Source organism: Pantherophis guttatus, chromosome 2 (genome assembly GCF_059756535.1).
Source record: "Pantherophis guttatus breed Tessera chromosome 2, ASM5975653v1, whole genome shotgun sequence".
NCBI lineage: Eukaryota > Metazoa > Chordata > Lepidosauria > Squamata > Colubridae > Pantherophis > Pantherophis guttatus.
In genome coordinates this window covers 288,948,473-288,974,313 of record NC_142064.1, presented here as the reverse complement: position 1 = coordinate 288,974,313, position 25,841 = coordinate 288,948,473, and the positions used below count along the sequence as shown (strand labels likewise).

The 25,841-nt window shown below is 42.0% G+C and overlaps 1 protein-coding gene across 1 annotated transcript; it reads left to right on the top strand.

Moving 5' to 3' along the window:
* Nucleotides 1–1,658: 1,658 nt before the first annotated feature.
* Nucleotides 1,659–24,215, top strand: LOC132710686 (uncharacterized). Its single transcript, XM_087884935.1, has 8 exons — nucleotides 1,659–1,746; nucleotides 2,150–2,752; nucleotides 8,083–8,197; nucleotides 8,314–8,381; nucleotides 10,145–10,274; nucleotides 12,154–13,443; nucleotides 18,411–18,415; nucleotides 22,329–24,215. The coding sequence occupies exons 2-8, from the start codon at nucleotides 2,339–2,341 to the stop codon at nucleotides 23,262–23,264; spliced, it is 2,958 nt and encodes a 985-aa protein (XP_087741061.1). The 5' UTR covers nucleotides 1,659–1,746; nucleotides 2,150–2,338; the 3' UTR covers nucleotides 23,265–24,215.
* The last annotated feature ends 1,626 nt before the right edge of the window (nucleotides 24,216–25,841 follow it).

Genomic DNA, 25,841 nt, shown 5'->3' with positions numbered 1-25,841 from the left:
CATATTTTTGTCTTTATGGTGTGTCAGAAGGGTGAGGGCAGGGAGGATGAGAGTAGGAGCAAAGGCTCCCTTACCGTCATGGCGACCCTGAACAGAAAGGAAAAAGAAAAACCAGTTCCAAAATGGGGGAAAACTTGAAACCTTTGGATTTTCCAGAAATTTTACCTCATAACAAGGCTCCTTAATTGAGAAATTAAGTGACTGGAGAAAAGGTGGAATTACAAAATTAAGAAAGGAAGATCAGAATATAAACATAAACAACGATGAAGAAAAAACCATTTTACATAGGGATTGCATAGGAAATTCACCTCAACAAACATGACTAGGAAGCTTAAGCCCTCTGGAGAATTTAAGGCAGGGATATAGCATTAGATCATGAATATAAAGAGAAAATGAAAATGAAAAGATTCGACCGCATTTGATGTTGACAATGACACACAAAGCGGTTAGCTACAGTGAGCGAAAGAATTTAAAAGGATGGAAAAGAGGTTAAAATCCATTTAAAAAGATTATCATTTGGCCTGAAAGTGATGTGTGGTGGCCAATATTTAAGTGGTGTAGATTCCCCAATCATTTCAAGAAACTCCCTCTGATGTATATATCCACTAGAGCAGAGTTGCAAGCAGAAATGCAGTTAGTCTTAAATTCCTTACTATTGTTTCAGTTTTTCTTACTTTAATATTGTCGAAATCTGCCTTTCCACACTACTTCACATTATGTAATGCCAGTAATAACTGAAAAAGAATACCCTAAGGAGAACGGGGTTATAGTGATGGTGAATTAAAGAATTGAACTCATAGGTTCTTTGTCCTAATTTTGTGGTGATCTTTCCTTGCCTTCCCTCAAGTTGCCCATCTCTGGACACCCACATTCTTATCAATATCTTTTTTTTTAGATAAAGAGTCTCCAGAACTGGACACAGTATTCCAAATGGAGTCTCACTAAAGCCCTGTGTAGAGGGACAGGAGCACCTTTTTCTTGACGGTGATACATCTGGTGATGCACCCTAGAATTTTGTTTGCCTTCACAGCTGCGTGGCCAGACTCTTTACTTCTTTTGCAGTTATTGTTTCAGTACCATGATAACTTATTTCACAAAATCATTTTCCTCATTGTCTCCCATCTTCCTCCCCTTCATGCCGGACTTCACAACATCTGCAAGACACAAGCTGTGATCCCAGAGAGCCTCCGGGTCCTCACCGCCTAGTCGTTTCTGACAGGATTTGGACCGTTTGGAGGCCTCCTCCAATCTCTGCCCAGCCTTCAGCATGGCTGTTCCTCAGGGAAGCGAATTCAAATTATCCAGATATTTTTCTCCATCTCCACAAACGGTTCTTGTACAGGAAGGAGGAGAAGATGGAGAAATTGCTTCCTCTGGAGACCACAAAGCTTTTCTTGGGCAGGGAGCCATTGAGAGGGTCCTTTAACCCTACTCTCATGCCTATCATCCGTGCCCTCTCCTTTCTCTTCAGACGCGCTCCTCTTTCCCGCCCTTTCTACAATCCTGGCACTTTGCGCCAAATCCACCAGGGGGCGCATTTTGCCAAGATGAGGGAACACCAGCCGCTTCCCCATTGGTCCACTGGAGGGCGAAGGTCACAATTGCCTTCCCGAGGAGGCTGTGAAGGAAGTGACATCAGAAACGCCGCTCTAGGAGCCCGCATATACTCGCCTTAACCACTGGTGCTCCGCAGGAGGCGGAGGCGCTGCGGGAGAAAGGGTGGGGGGAGCTCTAGACGTGCCTCAGGTGAGGTGGAAGCTCTTTCTGTGCAAAGGGAGGCGGAGGAGGGAGAGACCCACGCCCCGCCCTTCTCCGGCTTCAACCGCGGCTCCCATGCTCCCCAGCCGCCCTCTCCATTCGAAGAGCCCGAGTGGGGAAGGGGAGGGTCGGCCTTGCGGAGGCCCAGCAGGAGTGGAGAGAAGCCGGGCGAGGAGGAGGCAGGATTTGCACCAGGCTCCCCGATCGCCCGATCCTGTCTCCGGAGTGGGAGAGAAGCGGGGCGGCCTCTCCAGCTGCCTCCCTGCTCGGGGGGACCTCGGCTCTGCGCTGGGATGAGCCGCTTGGGGCTCCGGGCAGGTTGGGTGAAGGTTGTTCAATGGCTAAATTCTATTGTCTTAATTCTTGGTATTTATTTTTCCTTCCATCTCAGATACAGAAACTTGAAGCCATTTGAAATCTTTGCAAGGCAAAAGTTTCTCTTGCTGGGAAAAAAAAGAGCGGAATCCCTTGCAGGGATCATTCCTGCAGCACCAGAAATGGTCCCGTGAAGGAAAAGGCATCTGGAGACCCACCAGAGTCCTTGGAGCCATTTGCAGTTGCTCTGCAGGACAGAGAAAGGATGGAGACACAACCTTTTGGAAAGGAGGGAAGCGGAAAAGGCCCTTCAGCTGCTCAGCCTTGGAAGGGGGGAAAGCTCTGGACAAGGACTGGGCAGAAGATCCTGGAGGAGGAAACCATCCTCCCTTCAGAAGTTCAGCCCTGGAACTTCATCCAATACCAGGAGGCTGAAGGTCCCCGAGGACTTTGCAGGCGACTCCATGACTTTTGTAGGCGATGGTTGAGACCCGAAAAGCACACCAAAGCCCAGGTGCTGGACCTGGTGGTTCTGGAGCAGCTCCTGTTCCTTCTGCCCCCAGAGATGGAGAGCTGGGTGCGAGAGTGTGGAGCAGAGACCAGTTCCCAGGTGGTGGCCCTGGCTGAAGGCTTCCTCCTGAGCCAGGTGGAGGAGCAGAAGGAGCAGGTCGAGTTGCAGGTGAGACACTTTAATCTAGGGAGCCCAGAAGGGAATAGAGAATGTCTTTGAATAATTCACCCCTCCTTCCCAAACTTCTCTGACATTCATAATATATGGCAATGTCTCACCAATTCTAGTAGGACATTGTTCCATTTTATTCCCAAAACCCTCAAAACTTTTTTTTTATATATAAATTCCTTTTTTACAACTTTTTTGTAACAGTCATCTTCTAGTATTTACATCTTCTCCCATTTTCCCTTATACTGTACTTTTCCTTCTTGTCCCTTTTTCTCTTTTTTACATTATAATTCTTAACAATCATGATATTTTGTATACTTTATACATTGTCCTATAAACTTTTTACATTTATGATTTCTCCCCTTTCATTATTGTTCACTATTTCTAATCTCCAGCCAGCTGTACATTTGTTCCATATTACATAGTATTACGTATCTTTAAGTTCTTTTGTTAATTTGTCTATCTCGGCAAACACTAAGATTTTTTTTATCACTTCTTCCTCTGTTGGTGTATTTTATTTTTCCAATTTTGTGCAAATGATATTCGTGCGGCCATTATAATATGTAAAATCAAGTATTTTATTTCTTTAGTATATTTTCTAGTAAATATTCCTAATAAAAATGTCTCTGGTTTTCTATCAATCGGTTGATCTGTTATTTTTTCTAGCCATTTCTTGATTTTAGCCCAAAAATTTTTTGTGGCCAGGAAAGTCCACCAAAGATGATAATATGTTTCCATAGATTTTATTGCATTTCCAACATATTGGCGAGCTGTTCAGGAACATTTTAGCAAGCCTTGCCAGTGGGAGGTGCCATCTGTAGAACATTTTCAACTGGTTCTCCTTGAATGCTGCAGACATAGTTAATTTTGTATTTATTTGCCACATTTTCTCTCATCTCTCCTGTTCTATATTATAATTAATTTTTTTGGCCCATTTAATCATTGTTTCTTTAACTACCTTGTCTTCCATCTTGTACTACAGTAAAAATTTATAAATCCTACTAATTAATTTCTCCTCTATCCCTTGTATAATTTTGCCTAGTTCATGTTGCTCATTTTGTATTTCATATAATTTTGTATCTTCTCTATGTTTAGATTGAATTTGTGTATATGTCCACCAATCAATTTCCCTATTTAAATGCTGTTCTAATTCTTGTTTCGATTTCAAATTTCCTTGTTTTTTTAGCACATCCCTATATCTTATAATCTTATCCATCTCAATTAAATTTAGGTGTTTTAATGCTTCCATTGGTGAAATCCAGACTGGTATTTTTGAATAATTTTTTATACAAAACCTGGTATTTCCCCCCCCCCCTTTTTAAATGGAAATTTTAAATTTGGTCTTAAATTATTGGGGTTTTAAATTTTCAGCCAAATTATTTAATTCATTTTACTTTATTTTAAATTTTGTACTCATATGTTTTATTCTATGGCTGTTCACCGCCCTGAGTCCTTCGGGAGTAGGGCGGTATACAAATTGAAATAAATAAATAAATAAATAAATAAATAAAATAATGATGTTTTTTTTATTTTTATCCAGATTTGTAGCGCTGCATTCCTTAATATGTGTCTTCTGAAATAACTATGTGTTTTGTGTTTTTCATCCCAAAGGAATGCATGCCATCCTACTTGTAAATCGTGTCCCTCTATTGCTAAGATTCATTTATCTCTTAATTCTATCCACTCTTTTAGCCAGGTTAGGATAAAAGATAATATAATTCCCATTCTGGAAGTGCTAATCCCCCTTTATCTTTTGTATCTTGTAAAAGTTTGAGTCTAATTCTTGGTCTTTTCCCCTGCCATATGAATTTAGTACCGTATTTTCCGGCTTATAAGACAACTGGGCGTATAAAACGACCCCCTACTTTTCCTGTTAAAATATAGGGTTTGGGCTATACTCGCCGTATAAGACTACCCCTCTTCCAACGTACACCAAATAAAAATTAAAAAACATCAGATTTGATTTCAATATGGTAATTTTAATTCAAATGCTTATGACATGTAGGTACTTAGCAGGAAAACTGTCACTTATAAACATAAGGCTGTTTGTCATCAAACATGTAAGCATAAAACAGTGCAATTGGATTAAACTTTTCCTAATTCACTCTGAAGCTGAAAGGAAGGATAAGACAATAAACCCATGGGAGCTGCCATGCTGTTTGTTTTCTAAGCTGTCAACCAAATTGGAACTGATGATGATAGGAGGAAGATAACAAACAATAGAGAGCAAGTGCCGGGCAAGTCCCTGGCGAGTCAGCAACGCCCATCATAACTGCAAGCTATTTTTACAGGTTTTGCTGGCATGACAGTTTCCCTTTAAAAGCCTTCAAAATCCTCCTGTTCATCATCTGATATCATAAATACATCAATGACATCTTGTGATACATTTGTAAGGCAGTCATCGTATGGATCTAATTCCATATCAGATGGTGTGGTCTCAGCTTCGGCTTCCTCTTCATCTTGCCACAAGTAGTTGTCCTCCATACCATCTAATGAATTTGATATGCCACACTTCTTGAAAGACTTGATTACTGTTTCTGCATCAATATCATTCCAGGCTTTTATGACAAACTTGCACAAAACATCCAACTGTGGAGCACGCATGTTTCCTCCTTTTGTGAATGACTTTTCGCCGCTAACCATTCACTCATTCCACTGTTCTCGAATGCGATCTTTAAATGGCTTGTTTAGGCACACATCCAGTGGCTGTACCAACGATGTCAATCCTGCAGGAATAACTGCCGCATCTGTGTTTATTCTTGCAAGCCTTTGCTTAGTGTTGGGAGTTAAATGAGCCCTGAACATATCCCACACCAGTAGACTACGTTTTTGAATAAGTCCACCTCGCCTGCTCCATACATTATCAAGCCATAGCTTTACCCCTTCTTCATCCATCCAGCCTTTTTCATTCACATGTACAAAACAACCAACAGGGAACTTGAGTTTTGGCATTGTTTTTCTTTTAAAAATAATCATTGGTCTCAGTTTGGAGCCATCAGCTGTGCATGCTAGTACCACTGTAAAACTGGACTTCTCATATCCTGTTGTTTTAATTAAAATTGTTTTTTCACCTTTTGGATGGACAGTTTTATTTCCAATCATATCAAAATTCATTGGAGTTTCATCCATATTTCCAATACTACTTAACGCATAGCCATGTTTATTGCGCTGTTATATTATGTATCGATGGAAACTATTTACTTTGGCATCAAGATCTGCAGGCAGTTTTTGTGCAATTTTCGTCTTTTGCCTCAGTACCATATTATGCCTTTCCAAGAATCTAGTACACCAGGATACAGTGGCCTTAAATCTGTTGCTGTGATCTGGGTTAGATTTGGCCCACTGAAGTGCAAACAAACGTATTTTATTTTGTGTCACTACATAACCGTTTTGGCGATGCTCATTCACCATGTCTGCTACATGTTTTTCGAGTTCTGGCCAATGTGGGGTGCCTCTTCTTAATGCACACTTATCCCTTGGCATACTCTTTAATGCTTTTACATTTGCTTTCCAGTCCTGAACCATCTTTTCTGTTACTCCATATTGCCTTGCAGCAGCACAGTTATTATATTCCATGGCAAAGTTTACAACTTTAAGTTTAAAACTGGCTTCATATTTCTTTCTTCTTGCTGGTGGAGCCATGATGGGGTATTGACTGTTAGCCATTTGTATACTGTACTGTATGTACTGATGCTGTACTGTATGAACCTGTTCTATTTGGAGAACAAAGTGTCTTAGCCAATTAGAGTAGGGCGGCAACAGTGACGACTGTGGGTAGGATGTAACCCTGAGGACTTAACAGAACCAATACAGATACCTACGAGCCAGGCTGCCCATCTGTCAAGGTAACGGGCCACGTGTAGCGGCAAGAGGGCTATTTCGTATCAGGTTTTTTTCCTGTCACCCATGTCCTGTCACCCATGCAGCCTTGACGAGATCGGCGCAGCTTCCCCTCAATGTTGTCGGCATTCCCGTAGCGTCATTGGTCAGCATCGGCAACTCAGATTCGGGAAGCTGTGCCGATCTCGTCAAGGCTGCATGCCGCTCAATGCTGGACCCAGCAGGTTGCTGCGCGGAGCTTCCCCCACCGTCCCAGGCATCCAGGTGGATATTACTGACACTCTGACTTCCCCAGACCCCCAGTGATGGCGAGCCCCAGCTGTCTGGGGAAGTCGGAGCATCGGTAATATACACCTGGATGCCTGGGATGGTGGGGGAAGCTCCGCGCAGCAACCAGCTGGGTCCAGCATTCAGCGGCATGCAGCCTTGACGAGATCGGCACAGCTTCCCCTCAATGTTGTTGGCGCTCCCGTAGCGTCATTGGTCAGCGCCAGCAACTCAGATTCGGGTTAGAAATCTCTAGCAATGACTAGAGATGGTAGTAGCTGCTCTTACCACTTCCGTCAGTCTGTCAAGGTAGATATCGTAGGCTTATACCCGGCGTATAAAACGACCCCCGACTTTTGAGAAGATTTTCCTGTGTTAAAAAGTCGTCTTATACACCGGAAAATACGGTAACTATTTTATTTAAAGCTTCAAAAAAAAATCCTCTCATTTTATTGGAATAACCTGGAATAAAAATAGTATTTTTGGCAATATGTTCATTTTAATCGTAGCAATCCTCCCCAATAATGAGATCTGTAAGTTTTTCCAGTTTTCTAAGTCTTTTTTTTAATTTGCTGTAGAATTTTATCATAATTGTCTTCTTTAATTGAGGAACATTTTGCTATAAACCAAATCACTAAATATTTTATTTTCTTGGTTGTTTATATTTTTATACCACGTTCCAATTCTTTTTCTTGATTTTTTCTAAGATTTTTAGTTATTAATTTGGATTTATTTTTATTAATCTTGAGTCCCGCTACTTCACCAAATTCTTCTATTTGTTGTATCAATTTTGGTCCTGGTTCTAATGGTTCCTCCAGTATAAACACCAAATCATCAGCAAAAGCCTGTACCTTATATTCTTCTTTCTTTATTCTTAGACCTTTTATTTCTTGGTCTTCCCTCAAAACTTTAACCTTAGACTGTCTACTGTTGACCTCACCCCATTCTTAAGAAGTCTGTAAGGGGCGTGCATAAGCGCACCATTGTGCCTACCGTCCCTGTCCTAATGTCCCTTTTTACTCGTATCCTTTTCATGTATTCAAATCATCTTTATACTTTTATCTGTTATTTTATATATGCTTGACAAATACAGAATCTATCAAACAAACAAACGTCACTGATGGATATTGGGAACTTTGAGGTTGTGTTCCGAATATAAGAATCCATTTATTTCATGTGATGTACATTTATTCTGCTTCATTTTTCTTTCCTCCTATTTGAAGTGCTGCACTGTGGAGATCAGAGATCCTGAGGGAAAGAAGAACCCATCAAATCCCACTCAGGAGCTATTTTTCAGGGGGATCCCTTGGGAAGATCCAAGTCAGGACACCTCAGGAGGTAATCAAAGATCCTCCGATTACCCATCTGTCTTACCTTCACTGTCTCTTCTCTTCTATAGAATATCTCCTCCTATTTTATTAATTACGCATTTTGAAATTTTTTATTCCTTACAGAGAAACAAAGCATGAACTTTTCTGTTTTTTATGATGGAGATCAAACAGCGGTTGAACCTCCAAATCAAGTAAGAAAGGGAAAAGTTATTAGATTTGTATTCTCCCTTCAGGAAGTGAAGTGGATGTGCAGACTGGTCTCTCCTTCTATTCCCCCCACCCCCCCACCCCCGTTTGGACTGGGTTATCTTTGTGTTCTTCCACAACATGGACATCACAATAGCAGGTTCAAGTTGCTGTCAGCCAGCATAACTTCCTCTGGTTATCTTGTTCTGCTACGTACTCCTCCAAATTTGAGTTTACAAGAAGCAATTTTTTAAAAGTCCTTCAAGAATTAGGAATAAACGTATCACAGTGGCAGGAACTGCTAGAGACCCATTCTGTTTGTAATTATTTGACTTCGAATTGTGCAAAGCTAATGAAAAATAACTAAATTCTCACATGGCCACATTACCATTTTTAAAAAGCCTTGTTCATAACCTGTACTTCAAAACAAGCAAATCATATTAAAAAATAAGGCAGACTATTAAAATCCAAATAGAATGGCCACATAGAGCAATCAAGGTACTTTCAACTACAAAATAATTTCCAATCCTCTGATTTGTGCCTGGATTAGGAGATCAAATATTTCCGCTTTGCAAAGGCTGAGAAATGACTTTCATAGGGAATTTTCTCTTCTTTGTTTTCTTCCATTCAGTCAATGGCTCAGACTACTAGATCAATCAATGATAGACAGAACGATAGATCAGTTGATCCAGAAGTGGGATTACTTTACTGAAAGGAACTGAAGGTTTTGCAGAATCAATCAGCACCCATTTTCTGGAGGCAAGTCATTCCACTGATTAATTGTTCTCACTGACCTCCTCTTCTTTGTGGAAGCCCCTGAGATATTGCAACACTGCTATCATGTCACCCCTAGTCCTTCTTTTCATTAAACTAGACGTACCCAATTCCAGCAACCGTTCATAATAATAATAATAATAATAATAATAATAATAATAATAATAATAATAATTTTATTTCTATACCGCCCTTCTCCTGAAGGACTCAGGGTGGTGTATAGCCAATTTAAAAACACAAGACAAAACAATGATTAAAAATTAAAATAATTAAATAAATTTGGCCCGATTTAAAACCCCAAAAATTTAAAATACCCCAATTTAAAATTATTGTGTTGATAGCCCGGCCTGGCGGAACAACAGGGTCTTCAGTGCGCAGCGAAACACCCGGAGGTTGGAGATCTTACGTATTTCCGGGGGCAATTCATTCCACAGGGCTGGGGCTCCCACAGAGAAGGCCCTCCCCCTGGGTGTCGCCAGCCAACATAACTTGGCTGATGGAACCCTGAGGAGACCCTCTCTGTGGGAGCGAACTGGTCGGTGGGAGGCTATTGGTGGCAGAAGTAGGTCTCGAAGGTACCTGGGTCCTGTGCCGTGTGATCTTGATTCCATCCCCCTCTTAATGTAGCCTATGATTGGGTTGGGGTTATACTGCTGAGCTGACTCATGTTTAAGTGATTGTCCACTAGGACTCCAAGATCCCTGTTGCACTTTCTACTTTTGAGCCAGGTATCACCTATTCTATGCCAGTGCATTTGGTTTTTCTTTCCTAAATGTAGCACATTACATTTCTCACCATTGAATTTCATTTTGTTAAAAGGTGCCAATCTGTCAATCCTATATCTCAGGCCTATCTTGTGGAGTGTTGGTATTCCTGTCAATTTGGTCTTGTCTGCAAATTTGATGAGTTCCCCTTCTATCCCCTTGTCTAAATCATTGATGAAGTTGAACAGATCTTGCAAATCCTCCTGTTCTGTTCTTTCTTCTGTGTTCAGGAGAGTGTTGTGTCCTTCGAGGAGGTGGCTGTGTATTTGTCTGAGGAGGAATGGTCTCAGCTGGATTCTGACCAAAAAGCCCTGCATTTGGAAGTCATGCTTGAAAACCATAGGAACGTGGTCTCTCTGGGTAAGAGTTATCTAGTTCCCAATCAGAGAGTTCAGGAAGACAGATTATAGTTAGGTTTTTTTATTGAAAAATCACTAATCAGATATTGTCTCCTGTGAGGGAGAAGAAAAAGATTTTGCCTTTTCATACTCCAAGGAAGAAAGAGGCAATGTCTCTTCGCTTACATGCTTTCTGTGCAGTGGTGGGTTCCTCCCGGTTCCGCCGAGCCGGTAGCGGTGACGATATGTCACTGAACTGGTTCTGCCCCACCCCCACCCCTGCGTTATTCTTACCTTTTATTTGGCCCCACCCCCAATCTATTGCTGCCTCCTGAGTTCCAGCTGATGGCTAGAGGGAAAAAAACTCTTTAAACTTTTGCTGCGGGGCTTCAAAGGGCCGCTCTACAGCTGATCAGTGTTAAAAGAAAACAAATGAGTAGACCGGTGCCTGCAAAAATACATGAGTAGACCAGTGCCTGCAAAAAGAAATGGATAGATCGGTACAGCTCTGCAAGCAGTTAAAAGCCTGGTAGACAAGTACCTCTGCTAAATCCTAAAAAATTGTAACATGACCATCAAGCCACGCCCACAATATAAACCATGCCCACATAACCGGTAGTAAAAAAATTTAGAACCCACCCCTGTTTCTGTGCCATTTCTTGTCTGGATTTTTCCATTTCTATTTGAATTTATCTGTGGAGGCTGAAAAGAAGATGTGCTTTTATGTGTCCTCTGGAGGTCATGTGAGAGGAATGTGTTGTCATCTGTCCTCTGAAACCTCCCCAAATTTTGTGAGAACAGAATTGTCACGCTCAGGCCATGGAAGAGCATTCTCCCAATCCAATTCAAGAATGAAAGCCTCATGCAATGTGACTCAGAGCATCTTAGACTATAGTTAATCAACGAGTTACGACAGTTCATTGAGCGACCATTCCAAGTTACAACCTAGCCCTTCCCCAAGTACTCACACTTATGAATGACAGTAGAGGCGCTGGAACAACATTCGCCCTGCCTATGACTCCATTCCATCACGCTGGGACTTACGTTGTGGTGATGCAGCGAGCTGTCGGTTCCTTTCCCTGCTTCGCTACATTTGCAGAAAAAAGCGGCCTAAAGTAGTGAGAGATATGTGAGATCAATAGTGGGAAATCTTGCACTACTAATCTCACATGATCTCACACTATAGTACTTTAGGCCTCTGTTCTCTGCTAACCAAGGCCTGCACAAGATCCAGGGCAAAATTCTTTGTAAACAGAGGGAAGGCCTCTTCATTTTCAAAGGCTTTTGCCCTGGATCTCGTGCAGTCCTCAGTTGAACACAGGCCAAAAGTATTGCAGTACGACATCATGCGAGATTAGTAGCCTGAGATCTTGCAGTACTGGTCTCGTTTACAAGCCTTCAAGCAAGGGATTTAGCTCCAAAATCCCATCGCTGAGATCAAGGAATAAATTGAGCGGAGGTCCCGTCAAACAGACGTCGTGGAGCAGCTGCTCCAAAGTATACCGGGGAAGAAGGAGGCTTATTTTAAAATTATTTCAGTTTTCACATGTCTCTGCTGAAATTAAGCACCAAAATAAATCTTAAGTTGTCTTCTAATTCCTCCTTGGATGTTTCCCCTGATTATTTCTTAACTCAAAACTGACTGAGTGAGATTTCCATATATATTGATAATTGGAAAGAAAGATGTTTTCTAGATATTTTCAAAGCTTCCATGACTCATGAATATATCATATCAAATATATCAAATATGAATATCAAATCTATATCACACCACTGTAAACATGCAAACATACAACCTAATGGACTTTCAGAAAAATTCAGAAGGAAATTCACTTGACTTTCTAGAGTTTGATGTTTTTCTCTAAGCTTTTTATCATTTTCATTTCCCTTTTGCTTTGAAGGTAATAATGGGCAGGAGAATCAAGATTCCTGGGAACTGTTCCAAGTGATCAATGCTAAAGATGGAACAGAGAAGTTTGGAATTCAAATGGAATTTGAAAGCCATGAGAGAAACCAGTCAAATAATTGGAATTTGGATACTTCATCTTCCACTGATGCTATGATACAAGACTTTCTTGCCCAACAAGAGAGATCATATAAATGCATGGAGTGTGGAAAGACCTTTGCTCTGAGCAGTAGACTTACTGTCCACAAAAAGATCCACACAGGGGAAAAGCCACATAAATGCATGGAATGTGGAAAGACTTTTACTCAAAGAGGTAATCTTATTTCCCATAAGATGATCCACACAGGAGAGAAACCATATACATGCATGGAGTGTGGAAAGACCTTTGCTCAACGCAGTTATCTTGCTTCCCATAAAAAGATCCACACAGGAGAAAAGCCGTATAAATGCATGGAGTGTGGAAAGACCTTTCCTCTGAGCAGTAGACTTACTATCCACAAAAAGATCCACACTGGGGAAAAGCCATTTAAATGCATGGAGTGTGGAAAGACCTTTACTCGAAGAGATCATCTTATTTCCCATAAGATGATCCACACAGGGGAGAAGCCACATAAATGCATGCAGTGCGGGAAAACCTTTACTCATAGCAGAGGACTTACTATCCACAAAAAGCTCCACACAGGAGAGAAACCATATAAATGTATGGAGTGTGGAAAGACCTTTGTTCTGAGCAGTAGGCTCACTATCCACAAAAAGATCCATACAGGAGAAAAGCCGTATGAATGCATTGAGTGTGGAAAGACCTTTGCTCTGAGCAGGAGACTCACTATCCACAAAAAGATCCACACAGGAGAAAAGCCGTATAAATGCATGGAGTGTGGAAAGACCTTTGCTCTGAACAGTAGACTCGCTATCCACAAAAAGATCCACACAGGGGAGAAGCCGTATGAATGCATGGAGTGTGGAAAGACCTTTGCTCAAAGAGGTAATCTTATTTCCCATAAAATGACCCACATAGGGGAGAAGCCGTATGAATGTATAGAGTGCGGAAAGAAATTTGCTCAACGCAGTTATCTTGCTTCCCATAAAAGAATCCACACAGCTGAGAAACCATATAAATGTATGAATTGTGGAAAGACCTTTGCTCAACGCAGTTATCTTGCTTCCCATAAAAAAATCCACACAGTGGAGAAGCCATATAAATGCATGGAATGTGGAAAAAGCTTTGCTCGGAATCGTAGTCTTACTTCTCATAAAAGGATCCATACTCAGGAGGAACTACATAGTAATAGCAATTTCACCACTCCACAGTGCTTTGCGGGACTCTAAGAGATTTACAAAGTCAGCATATTGTCCCCAGCAATCTGGGCCCTCATTTTACTGACCTCAAAAAGATGAAATGCTGAATCAACCTTGAGCCGGTCAGGATCGATCTCCTAGGCTGTGCGCTATTAGCCTGTAGTACTGCATCCTAACCTCTGCCCCACCATGTCTCTACATATTTTTATGCATATGCATATTTTGCCTTTCTGATCCAAATGAGACTAGGTGAATCCAACAAAATGAAATGTAATGTGGAGAAAAGGAACATTTTACACCTGGGCAGGAAAAACAGATTAGGTGAAACCTGGCAGAAAAACAGTAACTGTGAGAGGGACCTTGGAGTCCTAATGGATGATCACTTAAGTATTAGTCAGCCATGTGCGGCAGAAGCCAAAAAAGCTAATACAATTCTTGGTTGTATAAGCAGAGTTATAGAATCAAAGTCACGTCAAGTATTAGTACCACTTCATAAAGCCTTAGTAAGACCTCACCTAGAATACTGCATCTAGTTTTGGCTATCGTGTTACAAAAAATATGTTGAGACTTTTGGAAGAAGTGAAAAGAATAGCTATGCTGTTTTAAAGCCTAAAGCCTAAAGCAAGAATGGTTGCAGAATTTGAATTAGGCTAGTCTAGAGAAAAGAAGGATTAGGAGTGAAATGATAGCAATGTTCTGGTATTTCAGAGGTTGCCACAAAGAGGAGGGAGCAACCCCCCCCCCAAAGCACCAGAGGGCAAGACAAGAAACAATGGATAGAAACTAATCAAGGAGAGAAGCAACCTGGAATTTCCTTACACTGAGTTCAGTTAACCACTGAAACAGCCTGCCTTTAGACATTGTGTTGCTTTCATCATTGGACATTTTAAAGAAGAGACTGGACGATCACTTGTGTGAAATGATATAGGATCTCCTGCTTGAGCTGGACTAGAAGAGCTCCAAGTTCCCTTCCAGCTCTGTTCTGATTTTGATTCTGAATCCTCAGTCCTTTCTTGTGCTTTTTCTCTAAGTAGGAGGTTTTAAAGCAAACATGAGCATCAATGGAGATTAAGATTATCATTTGGCCTGAAAGTGATGTGTGGTGGCCAATATTTAAGTGGTGTAGATTCCCCAATCATTTCAAGAAACTCCCTCTGATGTGTATATCCACTAGAGCAGAGTTGCAGGCAGAAATGCAATTAGTCTTGAATCCCTTACTATTGTTTCAGCTTTTCTTACTTTGCTTACTATTGTCAGTTTGCCTTTCCACCCTGCTTCACATTATGTAACACAAGTAATAACTGAGAAAGAAAACCATAAGGAGGATGGTTATAGTGATGCTGAATTAGAAAATCCAACTCATGGGCTCTGTCGTAATTTTGTGATGATCTTTCCTTGCCTTCCCTCATGTTGCCCATCTCTGGACACCCACAATCTTATCAATATCTTTTTTTAAAGTACTCACAGTATTCCAAAGCCTTATATAGAGAGATAGGAGCATCTTTTTGTTGACGGTGATGCATCCTAGAATTTTGTTTGCTTTCACAGCTGGGTGGCCAGACTCTTTACTTCTTTTTCAGTTATCATTGTTTCAGTGCCATGGTAACTTCTTTCACATATTTCTGTAAAAAAAGTGTTGCTTGTAGTCATTTATTAAAACATAGAATAGTTCTAACATTGTGGAAATATGCATACCTTTGTGTCTGTTCCAACCTTCCTCCACACAGGAGGAAGTGTTAAAGCAAGAAATGTCAACTCTCAAAACAACCCTAGATGAAGCCATATCGTAATTTAGATTATTATGTATATTCCTTTTTCACCAATTCCCTTTCTTTCATCAGAAGAGGCTAGAGGGGTCTCTTCCTCTTCAGGTCCCCCCTTCGCTGTGAGGTTGAGGGAATAATTTGAGAAGGGCAGCTGTATTTATTGAATTAAATCAATAAACAATCATTTTCCTCATGGTGGCCTTTCCTGCCTATGTCCCATTTTCCTCCCCTTCAGGTGGGAGTTCTCAACAACACAAAACACAAGTTGTGTTTCCCAGAGAGCCTCTTGGTCCTTCTCTTCTGACAGCCCGGCTGTTTCTGACAGGATTTGGATCGTTTTGAGGCTGCCTCGCATCTCTGCCCAGCCTTCAGGGCGGCTGTACCTGAGGGAAGCAAGTTCAAATCCTCCAGAGAGATTTTTCTCCATCTCCACAGACAGTTCGCAAACAGGAAGGAGAGGAAGATGGAGAAATTGATGCCTCTGGAGACCGCCAAGCTTTTTCTTGGGCAGGGAGGCATTGAGAACGGCCTTTCCCTCCTACTCCCATGCCCATCATCCCTGCCCTCTCCGTTCTCCTCAGGCGCGCTCCTGTTTCCCGCCCTTTCTACAATCCTGGCACTTTGCGCCAAATCCACCAGGGGGCGCTATCGGCTAGGAGAAGTTAACGTCAGGCGGTTCCTCATTGGTCCCCTGGACGATGCCTTTCCAGAGGAGGCGGCGACGTGAGTGACGTCACAAACGCTTGCCGCTCTAGGAGGCTGCACTCGCTCTCCTTAACCCTCGGGGCTCCGCAGGAGGCGGAGAGTGTGGCGGGGGAGATCCAGACGTGCCTAGGGTGAGTTGGGGGCTCTTCCCGGGCAAAGGGAGGCGGGGGAGGGAGAGATTCTCCAGTTTCAACCCCAGATCCCATGCTCCCCAGCTGCCCCGTGTCCGGGGAAGAGCCCGAGTATGGGGAGGGGAGGGTCGGCCTTGCGGAGGCCCAGCAGGAGAGGAGAAAAGCCGGGCGAGGAGGAGGCAGGATTCGCACCAGGCTCCCTGTCTCCGGAGGGGGAGAGAAGCGGGGTGGCCTCTCCAGCTGCCTCCTTCCCGGCCCTGCGCTGGGATGACCCACTTGGGACTCCGGGCAGGTTGGGTGAAGGTCGCTCAGTGCAGTGGTGAAATCCAAATTTTTTTACTACTGGATCTGTGGGCGTGACTTGGTGGGCATGGTTTGGGCGTGGCAGGGGAAGGATACTGCAAAATCTCCATTCCCACCCCCTTTGGGCCCAGCCAGAGGTGGTATTTGCCGGTTCTCTGAACTGCTCAAAATTTCCACTACCGGTTTTCCAGAACCTGTCAGAACCTGCTGAATTTCATCCCTGGTTCAGTGGCTAGATTCTACTTTCTAATTCTTGGTATTTATTTTTCTTTCCATCTCAGATACAGAAACTTGAAGCCATTTGAAATCTTTGCAAGCCAAACATTTTTTCTTGGGGGGCAAAAAAAAGAGCGGAATCACTTGCAGGGATCAGTCCTGCAGCCCCAGAAATGGTCCCGTGAAGGAAAACACATCTGGAGACCCACAAGAGTCCTTGGACCCATTTGGAGTTGCTCTGCAGGACAGAGAAAGGATGGAGACACAACCTTTTGGAAAGGAGGGAAGCGGAAAAGGCCCTTCAGCTGCTCAGCTTGGGAAGGGGGGGAAGCTCTGGACAAGGACTGGGCAGGAGATCCTGGAGGAGGAAACCATCCTCCCTTCAGAAGTTCAGCCCTGGAACTTCATCCAATACCAGGAGGCAGAGGGTCCCCGTGAACTTTGCAGACGACTCCATGACTTTTGTAGACGATGGCTGAGACCAGAAAAGCACACCAAAGCCCAGATGCTGGACCTGGTTATTCTGGAGCAGCTCCTGTTCCTTCTGCCCCCAGAGATGGAGGGTTGGGTGCGGGAATGTGGAGCAGAGACCAGTTCCCAGGTGGTGGCCCTGGCTGAAGGCTTCCTCCTGAGCCAGGCAGAGGACCAGAAGGAGCAGGTCGAGTTTCAGGTGAGAGACTTTAATCTAGGGCAGGGGTCTGCAACCTTAAACACTCAAAGTCATTTGGACACATTTCCCAGAGAAAAGAAAACACTGGGAGCCACAAAACCTGGATGGGCGTGGCCAACTCAATGTCATTTCCACTGAGTAACATGAACCCCCCCAGCCAAGCCTACCCAGGTTTAGTGGCCCCCATGTTTTCTGTGGGAAATGGCTCTCTCTCTCTCTCCCTCTCTCTCTCTCTCTCTCCCTCCCTCCCTCCCTCTCATTTCTGTTTTTCTCTCTTTTTCCTCTTCCCCTCCCTCCCTCCCTCTCTCTTCCTTTCCTACCCTTTCCTTCCCTTTCTTTCCCCTCTCTTTCTTTCTCATTGAATACGATAGCAAGTCCAAAATAAAGTTATTAATTGGGGGGATTGCTTCTCCGTAATCTTTTCATAGTGAACTCTTAATTTGGTAGAAGCTGGCAAGGTTGTACTAACAACAATTGCATATATATTTTTGTTTCTTTTGAGTTTGACAATATAATGCATGATCAAAAATTATAAATAATCTTATTTTTAGATGCATTTTTGCCATCTCTGTTATTTCCTTTTTTAAAAAAAATCAGACTTGCTCCAAATTTGTGCCTTCTGGCAAACTGCAGTTTTCTTGGCAAGAGATCTAGCTTGCCATTACTTTCGTCATAGGCTTTCCTTCCTTCCCTCTTTCTTCCTTTCTCTCCCCTTCTCTCTCTCATTTATTTCTCCCTCTCATTCTCTCCCTCCAGCTCTCTCATTTCTCTCTCCCTCTCTCTGTCTCATTTGTTTCTCTTTTTCCTCATTATTTCCTCATTTCTCGTTCTCGTTCTCTCCAGCGCATCAGAGCTGGAACTCTGCCCTCCCTGTATCCCCGTTCCCCTCTTTCCTGAGCCAACATAAAGGGGACCGCAGCAGGCACTGAACTGCCCATGAAGGATGCGGAATTGCAAAAAGCTGGTTGCCGGCAGTGGGGAAAAATGCTATGGGCGCTTCAGCTGCGCGGCTCTGCAGGGAGGCTCACACATCCTCAGAGTGGAGAGCAGGTCACGTGACCAGGTTGGCAGGGAGCCGCAGGAGAGGGGTCAAAAAGCTACAAGCAGCTCTAGAGCCAATGTTTGCCAACATCCAAAATAGGGAGCTCAAAAGGGAATAGAGAATGTGTTTGAATACTTCACCACTCCTCCCCAAACTTCTCTGATACTCATAATATGTGGCAATGTCCCACAAATTCTTGTAGGACATTTTCCATTGTTTTCTCACTCAACCTCACTGGTGAATATTGGGGGCTTTGAGATTGCGTTCCGAATATAAGAATTCGCTTTATTTCGTGTGATGTACATTAATTCTTCTTTTCTCCTTCCTCCTATTTGAAGTGCTTCAATGGGGAGATCAGAGATCCTGAGGGAAAGAAGAATTCATCAAATCCCCCTCAAGACCTATTTTTCAGGAGGATCCCTTGGGAAGATCCAAGTCAGAACACCTTAGGAGGTAATGGAGGATCCTCCTATTACCCATCTGCCTTACGTTCACTCTCCTCTTCTATAGAATATCTCCTCCTATTTTGTTAAATATGCATTTTGAAATTATTTATTCTTTACAGAGAAAAAATACATGAAGTTTTCTGGTTTTTCTGGCAGAGATCAAACAGCGGTTGAATCTCCAAATCAAGTAAGAAAGGGAAAAGTTATTAGATTTGTATTCTCCCTTCGGGAAGTGAATCGGGTGTGCGGAGGGCTGTCTCCTTCTATTTTCCCCTCTTGTTTGGCCTGGATTATTTTTGTGTTCTTCCACAATATGGAGAGCAGAGTAGCAGGTTCAAGCTCCTATCAGCCAGCATAGCTTCCTCTGGTTATCTTGTTCTGCTAGGTACTCCTCCAACTTTGAGTTTACAAAAAGCAATTTTTAAAAAGTCCTTCAAGAAATAGGAATAAACGTATCATAGTGGCTGAAACTGCTAGAGACCCCCCCTTTTTTATTGGTAATTCTTTGACTCGGAATTGTGCAAGGCTAATAAAAAATAAATAAAAACATTGCCGCATTACCATTTTTAAAAAGCCTTGTTTATAACCTGTAGTTCAAAAACAAGCAAATCATATTAAAAAATAAGGCAGAGTATTACAATACAAAGGGAGTGGCTGTGTTGAGCATGTAATCAAGGTACTTTCAACTACAAATAATTTCCAATCCTCTGATTTGCACCTCAATTAGGAGATCAAACATTCACGTTTTGCAAAGACTGAGAAATGACTTTCCCAGAGAATTTTCTCTTCTTTGTTTTCTTCCATTCAGCCAATGGCTCAGACTACTAGATCAGTCAAAGATAGCGGTAGATCAGATGATCCAAAAGTGGGATTACTTTACTGAAAGGCACTGAATATTTTGCAGAATCCATCAACCTGATAAAACTTCTCCAAATATTTCTTCAATTAAAGAAATGTTCATATTTGACCATTTTCTCACCTAAAATGAGGACTTGTGTGACGCACAGCCATTTAACTCTGTGCATATCTTGCTTTGGGAATTTAGGAACAATGGAACAGAATAACAAAGTTGGTAGGTATCTTAGAGGTCTTCTAGTCTAACCCCCTGCTCAGACAGGAAGCCCTATAACATTTCAGATAAATGGCTGTACAATTTCTTCATAAACATGTCCAGTGTTGGAGCACTCACAATTTCTTGGAGGCAAGTCATTCCACTGATTGTTTTTACTGGCCTCCTCTTCTTTGTGGCATCCCCTGAGATCTTGGAACACTGCTACCATGTTATTCCTAGTCCTTCTTTTCATTAAAATAGACATACCCAATACCAGCAACCATTCTTTTTATGTTTTAGCCTCCAGGATCCTAATCATTTTGGTTGCTCTTCTCTGCACTCTTTCTAGAGTCTCAAGATCTTTTTTACATCTGGCAACCAAAACTGGATGCAATATTCCAAATGTGGTTTTACCAAGGCATTATAAAGCGGTACTAACACTTCATGTGATCTTGATTCTATCCCCCTTAATGCAGCCTATGATTGGGTTGGGGTTATACTGCTGAGCTGACACATGTTTAAGTGATTGTCCACTAGAACTCCAAGATCCCTGTAGCATTTTCTACTGTTCAGCCAGTTATCACTTATTCTATGCTTGTGCATTTGGTTTTTCTTTCCTAAATGGAGAACCTTACATTTCTTAACGTTGTTTTTCATTTTGTTAAATGGGGCCCATATCTGTGATCCTATATCTCAAGTTAGATAACTTCTGGAGTGTTGGTATTCCTGTCAATTTAGTCTTGTCTGCAAATTTGATGAGTTCCCCTTGTCTAAATCATTGATGAAGTTGAACAGATCTTGCAAATCCTCCTGTTCTGTTCTTTTCTCCGTGTTCAGGAGAGTCTTGTGTCCTTCGAGCAAGTGGCTGTGTATTTCTCTGAGGAGGAATGGTCTCAGCTGGATCCGGACCAAAAAGTGCTGCATTCAGAAGTCATGCTTGAAAACCATAGGAATGTGGTCTCTCTGGGTAAGAGTTTTCTAGTTCCCAATCAGAGAGTTCAAGAAGACAGATTATAGCTTTTTTATTAAAAAATCAGTGATCAGATATTGTCTCCTGTGAAGGAGAAGAAAAGGATCTGGCCTTCTCGTACTCTAAGGAAGGAAAGAGTCAATGTCTCTTTGCTTCCATGGTTTCTGTGCCATTTCTTATCTGTATATGTTCCACTTCTATTTGAACGTATCTGTGGAGGCTGAAAAGAATGAGATGTGATTTTATGTGTCCTCTGGAGGTCAAGTGAGAGGGATGTGTTGTCATTTGTCCTCTGAAACTTCTCCAAATTGTGTGAGAACAGAACTTTCATGCTCAGGCCATGGAAGAGCATTCTCCCAATCCAATTCAAGAACAAAGGCCTCATGCAGTGTGACTCAAAGCATCTTAGGGTACAGGTGATCCCTGAGTTACGACAGTTCACAAAGCAACTGTTTCAAGCCACAACCTAGCCCTTCCCCAAGTACCCAGTCCCGAAATTACGAATGTTTCGACACCACAGCCGTCATTCACATTTATGAATAACAGCAGAGGCACTGCAACAATATTCGCCCTACCTATACCCCCTTTACTTGCCTATACCTACCTATATGTTGCAGTGATGTAGCGAGCCATCAGTTCCTTTGCCTGCTTTGTTGCATTTGCAGAAAAAAGAGACCTAAAGTAATGAGAGATATGTGAGATCAGTAGTGGGAAATCTTGCACTAATTTCACATGATCTCATACTATAGTACTTTAGGCCTCTGTTCCCTGCTAACCAAGGCCTGCACGAGATCCAGGGCAAAATTCTTTGCAAACAGAGGGAAGGCCTCTTCATTTTCAAAGGCTTTTGCCCTGGATCTCGTGCAGTCCTCAGTTCTTGGAAGAACAAAGGCCAAAAGTATTGCAGTGTGACATCATGCGAGATTAGTAGCCTGAGATCTTGTAGTACTGGTCTCGTTTACAAGCCAAAGGGACGCTTCAAGCAAGGGATTTAGCTCCAAAATCCCATCACTGAGATCACAGAATAGGTTGAGCAGGGGTCCTGTCAGACAGAGGCCGTGGAGCAGCTGCTCCAAAGTATACCGGAGAAGAAGGAACTTATTTTAAAATGATTTCAGTTCTCATAGGTCTCTTCTGAAATTAACCCACCCCAATGAATCTTAATTTGTCTCCTAATTCCTCCTTGGATGTTTCCATTGATTATTCCTTAACCGAAAACTGACTTTGAGTGAGATTTGCATATATATAGATAATTGTAAAGAAAGAGATGTTTCCTAGATATTTTCAAAGCTTTCGTGACTCATGGATATAGAAATCACCAAGTCTATATCATACCACAGTAAGCATGCAAAATACAACCTAATGGACTTTCAGAAGAATTCAGAAGGAAATTCACTTGACATTGTATGGTTTGATCTTTTTCTCTGACCTTGTTACCGTTTTCATTTCTCTTTTGCTTTGAAGGTGATAATGGGCAGGAGAATCAAGATTCCTGTGGACTGTTCCAAGTGATCAATGCTAAAGATGGAACGGAGAAGTTTGCAATTGGAATGGAATTAGAAAACCATGAGAGAAACCAGTCAAATAATTGGAATCAGGAAAGCTCATCTTCCACCGATGCTATGATACAAGACTTTCTTGCCCAACAAGAGAGATCATATAAATGCATGGAGTGTGGAAAGACCTTTGGTATGAGCAGTAGACTTACTGTCCACAAAAAGATCCACACAGGGGAAAAGCCACATAAATGCATGGAGTGTGGAAAGACCTTTGCCCAACGCAGTTATCTTGCTTCCCATAAAAAGATCCACACAGGGGAAAAGCCATTTAACTGCATGGAATGTGGAAAGACCTTTGCTCGAAGAGATCATCTTATTTACCATAAGATGATCCACACAGGGGAGAAGCCGTATAAATGCATACAGTGTGGGAAAACCTTTACTCATAGCAGAGGACTTACTATCCACAAAAAGCTCCACACAGGAGAGAAACCATATAAATGTATGGAGTGTGGAAAGACCTTTGTCCTAAGCAGTAGACTCACCATCCACAAAAAGATCCACACAGGAGAAAAGCCGTATAAATGCATCGAGTGTGGAAAGACCTTTGCTCATAGCAGTGGACTCGGAAGACACAAAACGATACACACAGGAGAGAAACCATATAAATGCATGGAGTGTGGAAAGACCTTTGCTCAATGCAGGTATCTTGCTTCCCATAAAAAAATCCACACAGAAGAGAAGCCGTATGAATGCATGGAGTGTGGAAAGACCTTTGCTCAAAGACGTAATCTTATTTCCCATAAAATGACCCACATAGGGGAGAAGCCGTATGAATGTATAGAGTGTGGAAAGAAGTTTGCTCAACACAGTTGTTTTGCTTCCCATAAAAAAATCCATACAGTGGAGAAGCCGTATAAATGCATGGAACGTGGAAAGAGCTTTGCTCAGAGTTGTACTCTTACTTCTCATAAAAGGATCCACGCTCAGGAAAAACTATATAAGTAATAGCAATTTCACCTAGACTGATATACCACTCCACAATGCTTTGTGGCACTCTACGTAACCGGGAATTTCCTTACAGTGAGTTCACTGAAACAGCTTGCCTTTACACATTGTGGGTGCTTCATTTTAAAGAAGAGACTGGACGATCACTTGTGTGAAATGATATAGGATCTCCTGCTTGAGCTGGACTAGAAGAGCTCCAAGTTCCCTTCCAGCTCTGTTCTGATTTTGATTCTGAATCCTCAGTCCTTTCTTGTGCTTTTTCTCTAAGTAGGAGGTTTTAAAGCAAACACGAGCATCAGTGGAGGTTAAGGTTATCGTTTGCCCTGTATGTGATGTGTGGATGCCAATATTTAAGTGGGTGCAGATGTCCTAATGGTTTCAAGAAAGTCCCTTTGATTAGTATATCCACTAGAGCAGAGTTGCAGGCAAAAATGCAATTAGTCTTGAATCCCTTACTACTGTTTCAGCATTTCTTACTTTGCTTAATATTGTCTCAGTCTGCCTTTCCACCCTGGTTCACATTATGTAATGCACGTAATAACAGAGAAAGAAAACCATAAGGAGGTTATAGTGATGCTGAATTAGAAAATCCAACTCATGGGCTTTCTCCAAATTTTCTGGTGATCCTTCTTTGGCTTTCCTCATGTTGCCCATATCTGGACACACACAATCTTCTCAATATCTTTTTTTTTTAAGCATTCACATTATTCCAAATGGTGTCTCACTAAAGCCTTATATAGAGGATTAGGACCTCCTTTTTCTTGATGGTGATACATCTGGTGCTGCATCCTAGAATTTTTTTGCCTTCACAGCTGCCTGGCCACACTGTTTACTTCTTTTGCAGTTATCATTGTTTCACTGCCATGGTAACTTCTTTCATATAGTTGTGTAAAAAAAAATGCTGTTTGAACTCATTTATTCAAATACAGAATAGTTCTAGCGTTGTGGAAGTATGCATGCCTTTGTGTCCTCTCCAACCTTCTTCCACACAGGGAGGGTTAAAGCAAGTAGTGCGAACTCTCAAAACAACCCTATCTGAAGCCATATTTTTCTTGCTTTGTTTCTTAGTTACCATTCTTATGGGGAGGAGGCAATTTATGGAATGTAGAATGTTTTCTCCCATGTGCCAGGCATAAAAATGATAAGTCTCCCGAGAACCAAGACCAAATCTGCCTGCCGTAGCAATGGCAGGACGGAGTGCTGAGAAGTTCATCATCTGCTTGGTTGGCTAATGTGACCATTGACAGGAGATGGGTTGACAGTATCTATTCCTTATTTTTACCAAAAACACAGGAATTATTGAATATTGGTTTCATCTTTCAATAACTGGATTTTTGAGGAAGCCAAGGCCTCAGAATCTTGAACTGGTTGGAAGCATTACTTGGCACCATGACAAGCAGTTTTATTAAGAGAGAGCAGTGGTAGGGAATTTGGATGAATATTAAGTTCCCATAGGTAGGCAGCCTACTGGCCAATCAAGTTAGTCCTTGATTTACAATAATTTTTATGCAAACTTTCGAAGTTACCATGGCAACAAATGATGTTTCTGATTCCCTCCCTCCCTCTCAAATTAGGCATACTCCAGGGAATCAGAATGAAAGCCACTCCAGTACGCTAACCTTGCAAATGATCAATCAAGAAGGAAGACCTTTGAAAATCAATGGGGTCATGTGAAGTTAAGAACTAGTTCAAAAAACAACTTCAATCCTTCCCGATGAAACACGCAGAAATGCGAACGGGAACTTTCTTTGGAATGTGAGGTTACCAAAAATAATCCAAACTGCCAATAAATGAGAAAATGTGTAGCTCACGGTTGAAACGAGGGGTCCTTGGTGCTCTCTGAGCTTGATTGCAGACATTTCATTACCCAATGAAATAGGAACATCATCAGTGCACCAGCCAATCTCAGAGGGCACTAAGGACCTCTCTACAATTAGCGTCCGTTGTGTCAAATTAAGATCTGAGTCAACCAGTATGAATGCAGAAACAAGGAATCTCTTTCGATCAAAGACCTTTTATGATGAGATGGAATAATGACAGATGTCAATATAGAGTTTGTGGAAAAAGCTTCCGGGTGAATAATTTGTTTTTCATAGAAGGGCCAGAATGAACGGAAGCTAAAACAAATGCATAGGCAAAATATATTTTTCAAGCGTCAGGGCCATATTTTTGTATTTTTATGGTTTGCCATTATTTATTTATTTATTTGTTCAACTTGTATGCCGCCTTTCTCCGAAGACTCAAGGAGGTTTACAATGCATTTAAAAACCATATATAAAAACTTTAAAAATTAAAAACATTAAGGTAATTTAACATTAAATATGTATCAGTCGTATGGTTACTTGCTACACATGCATAAAGTTCTCTTCAGAAGAGACTGGGGGGGTCTGCCCTTTCTGGCCCCTCCCTTTGCCGAGATGCTGAGCGAATAGTTTGGAAAAGGCAGCTGCATGTATTGAATTAAATAAAAAAAATCATTTTCCTGATTGTGGCCTTCCTGCCTGTGTCCCATCTGCCTCCCCTTCAGGCGGGAGTCCCAACAACCCAAGACACAAGCTGTCTTTCCCACAGAGCCTC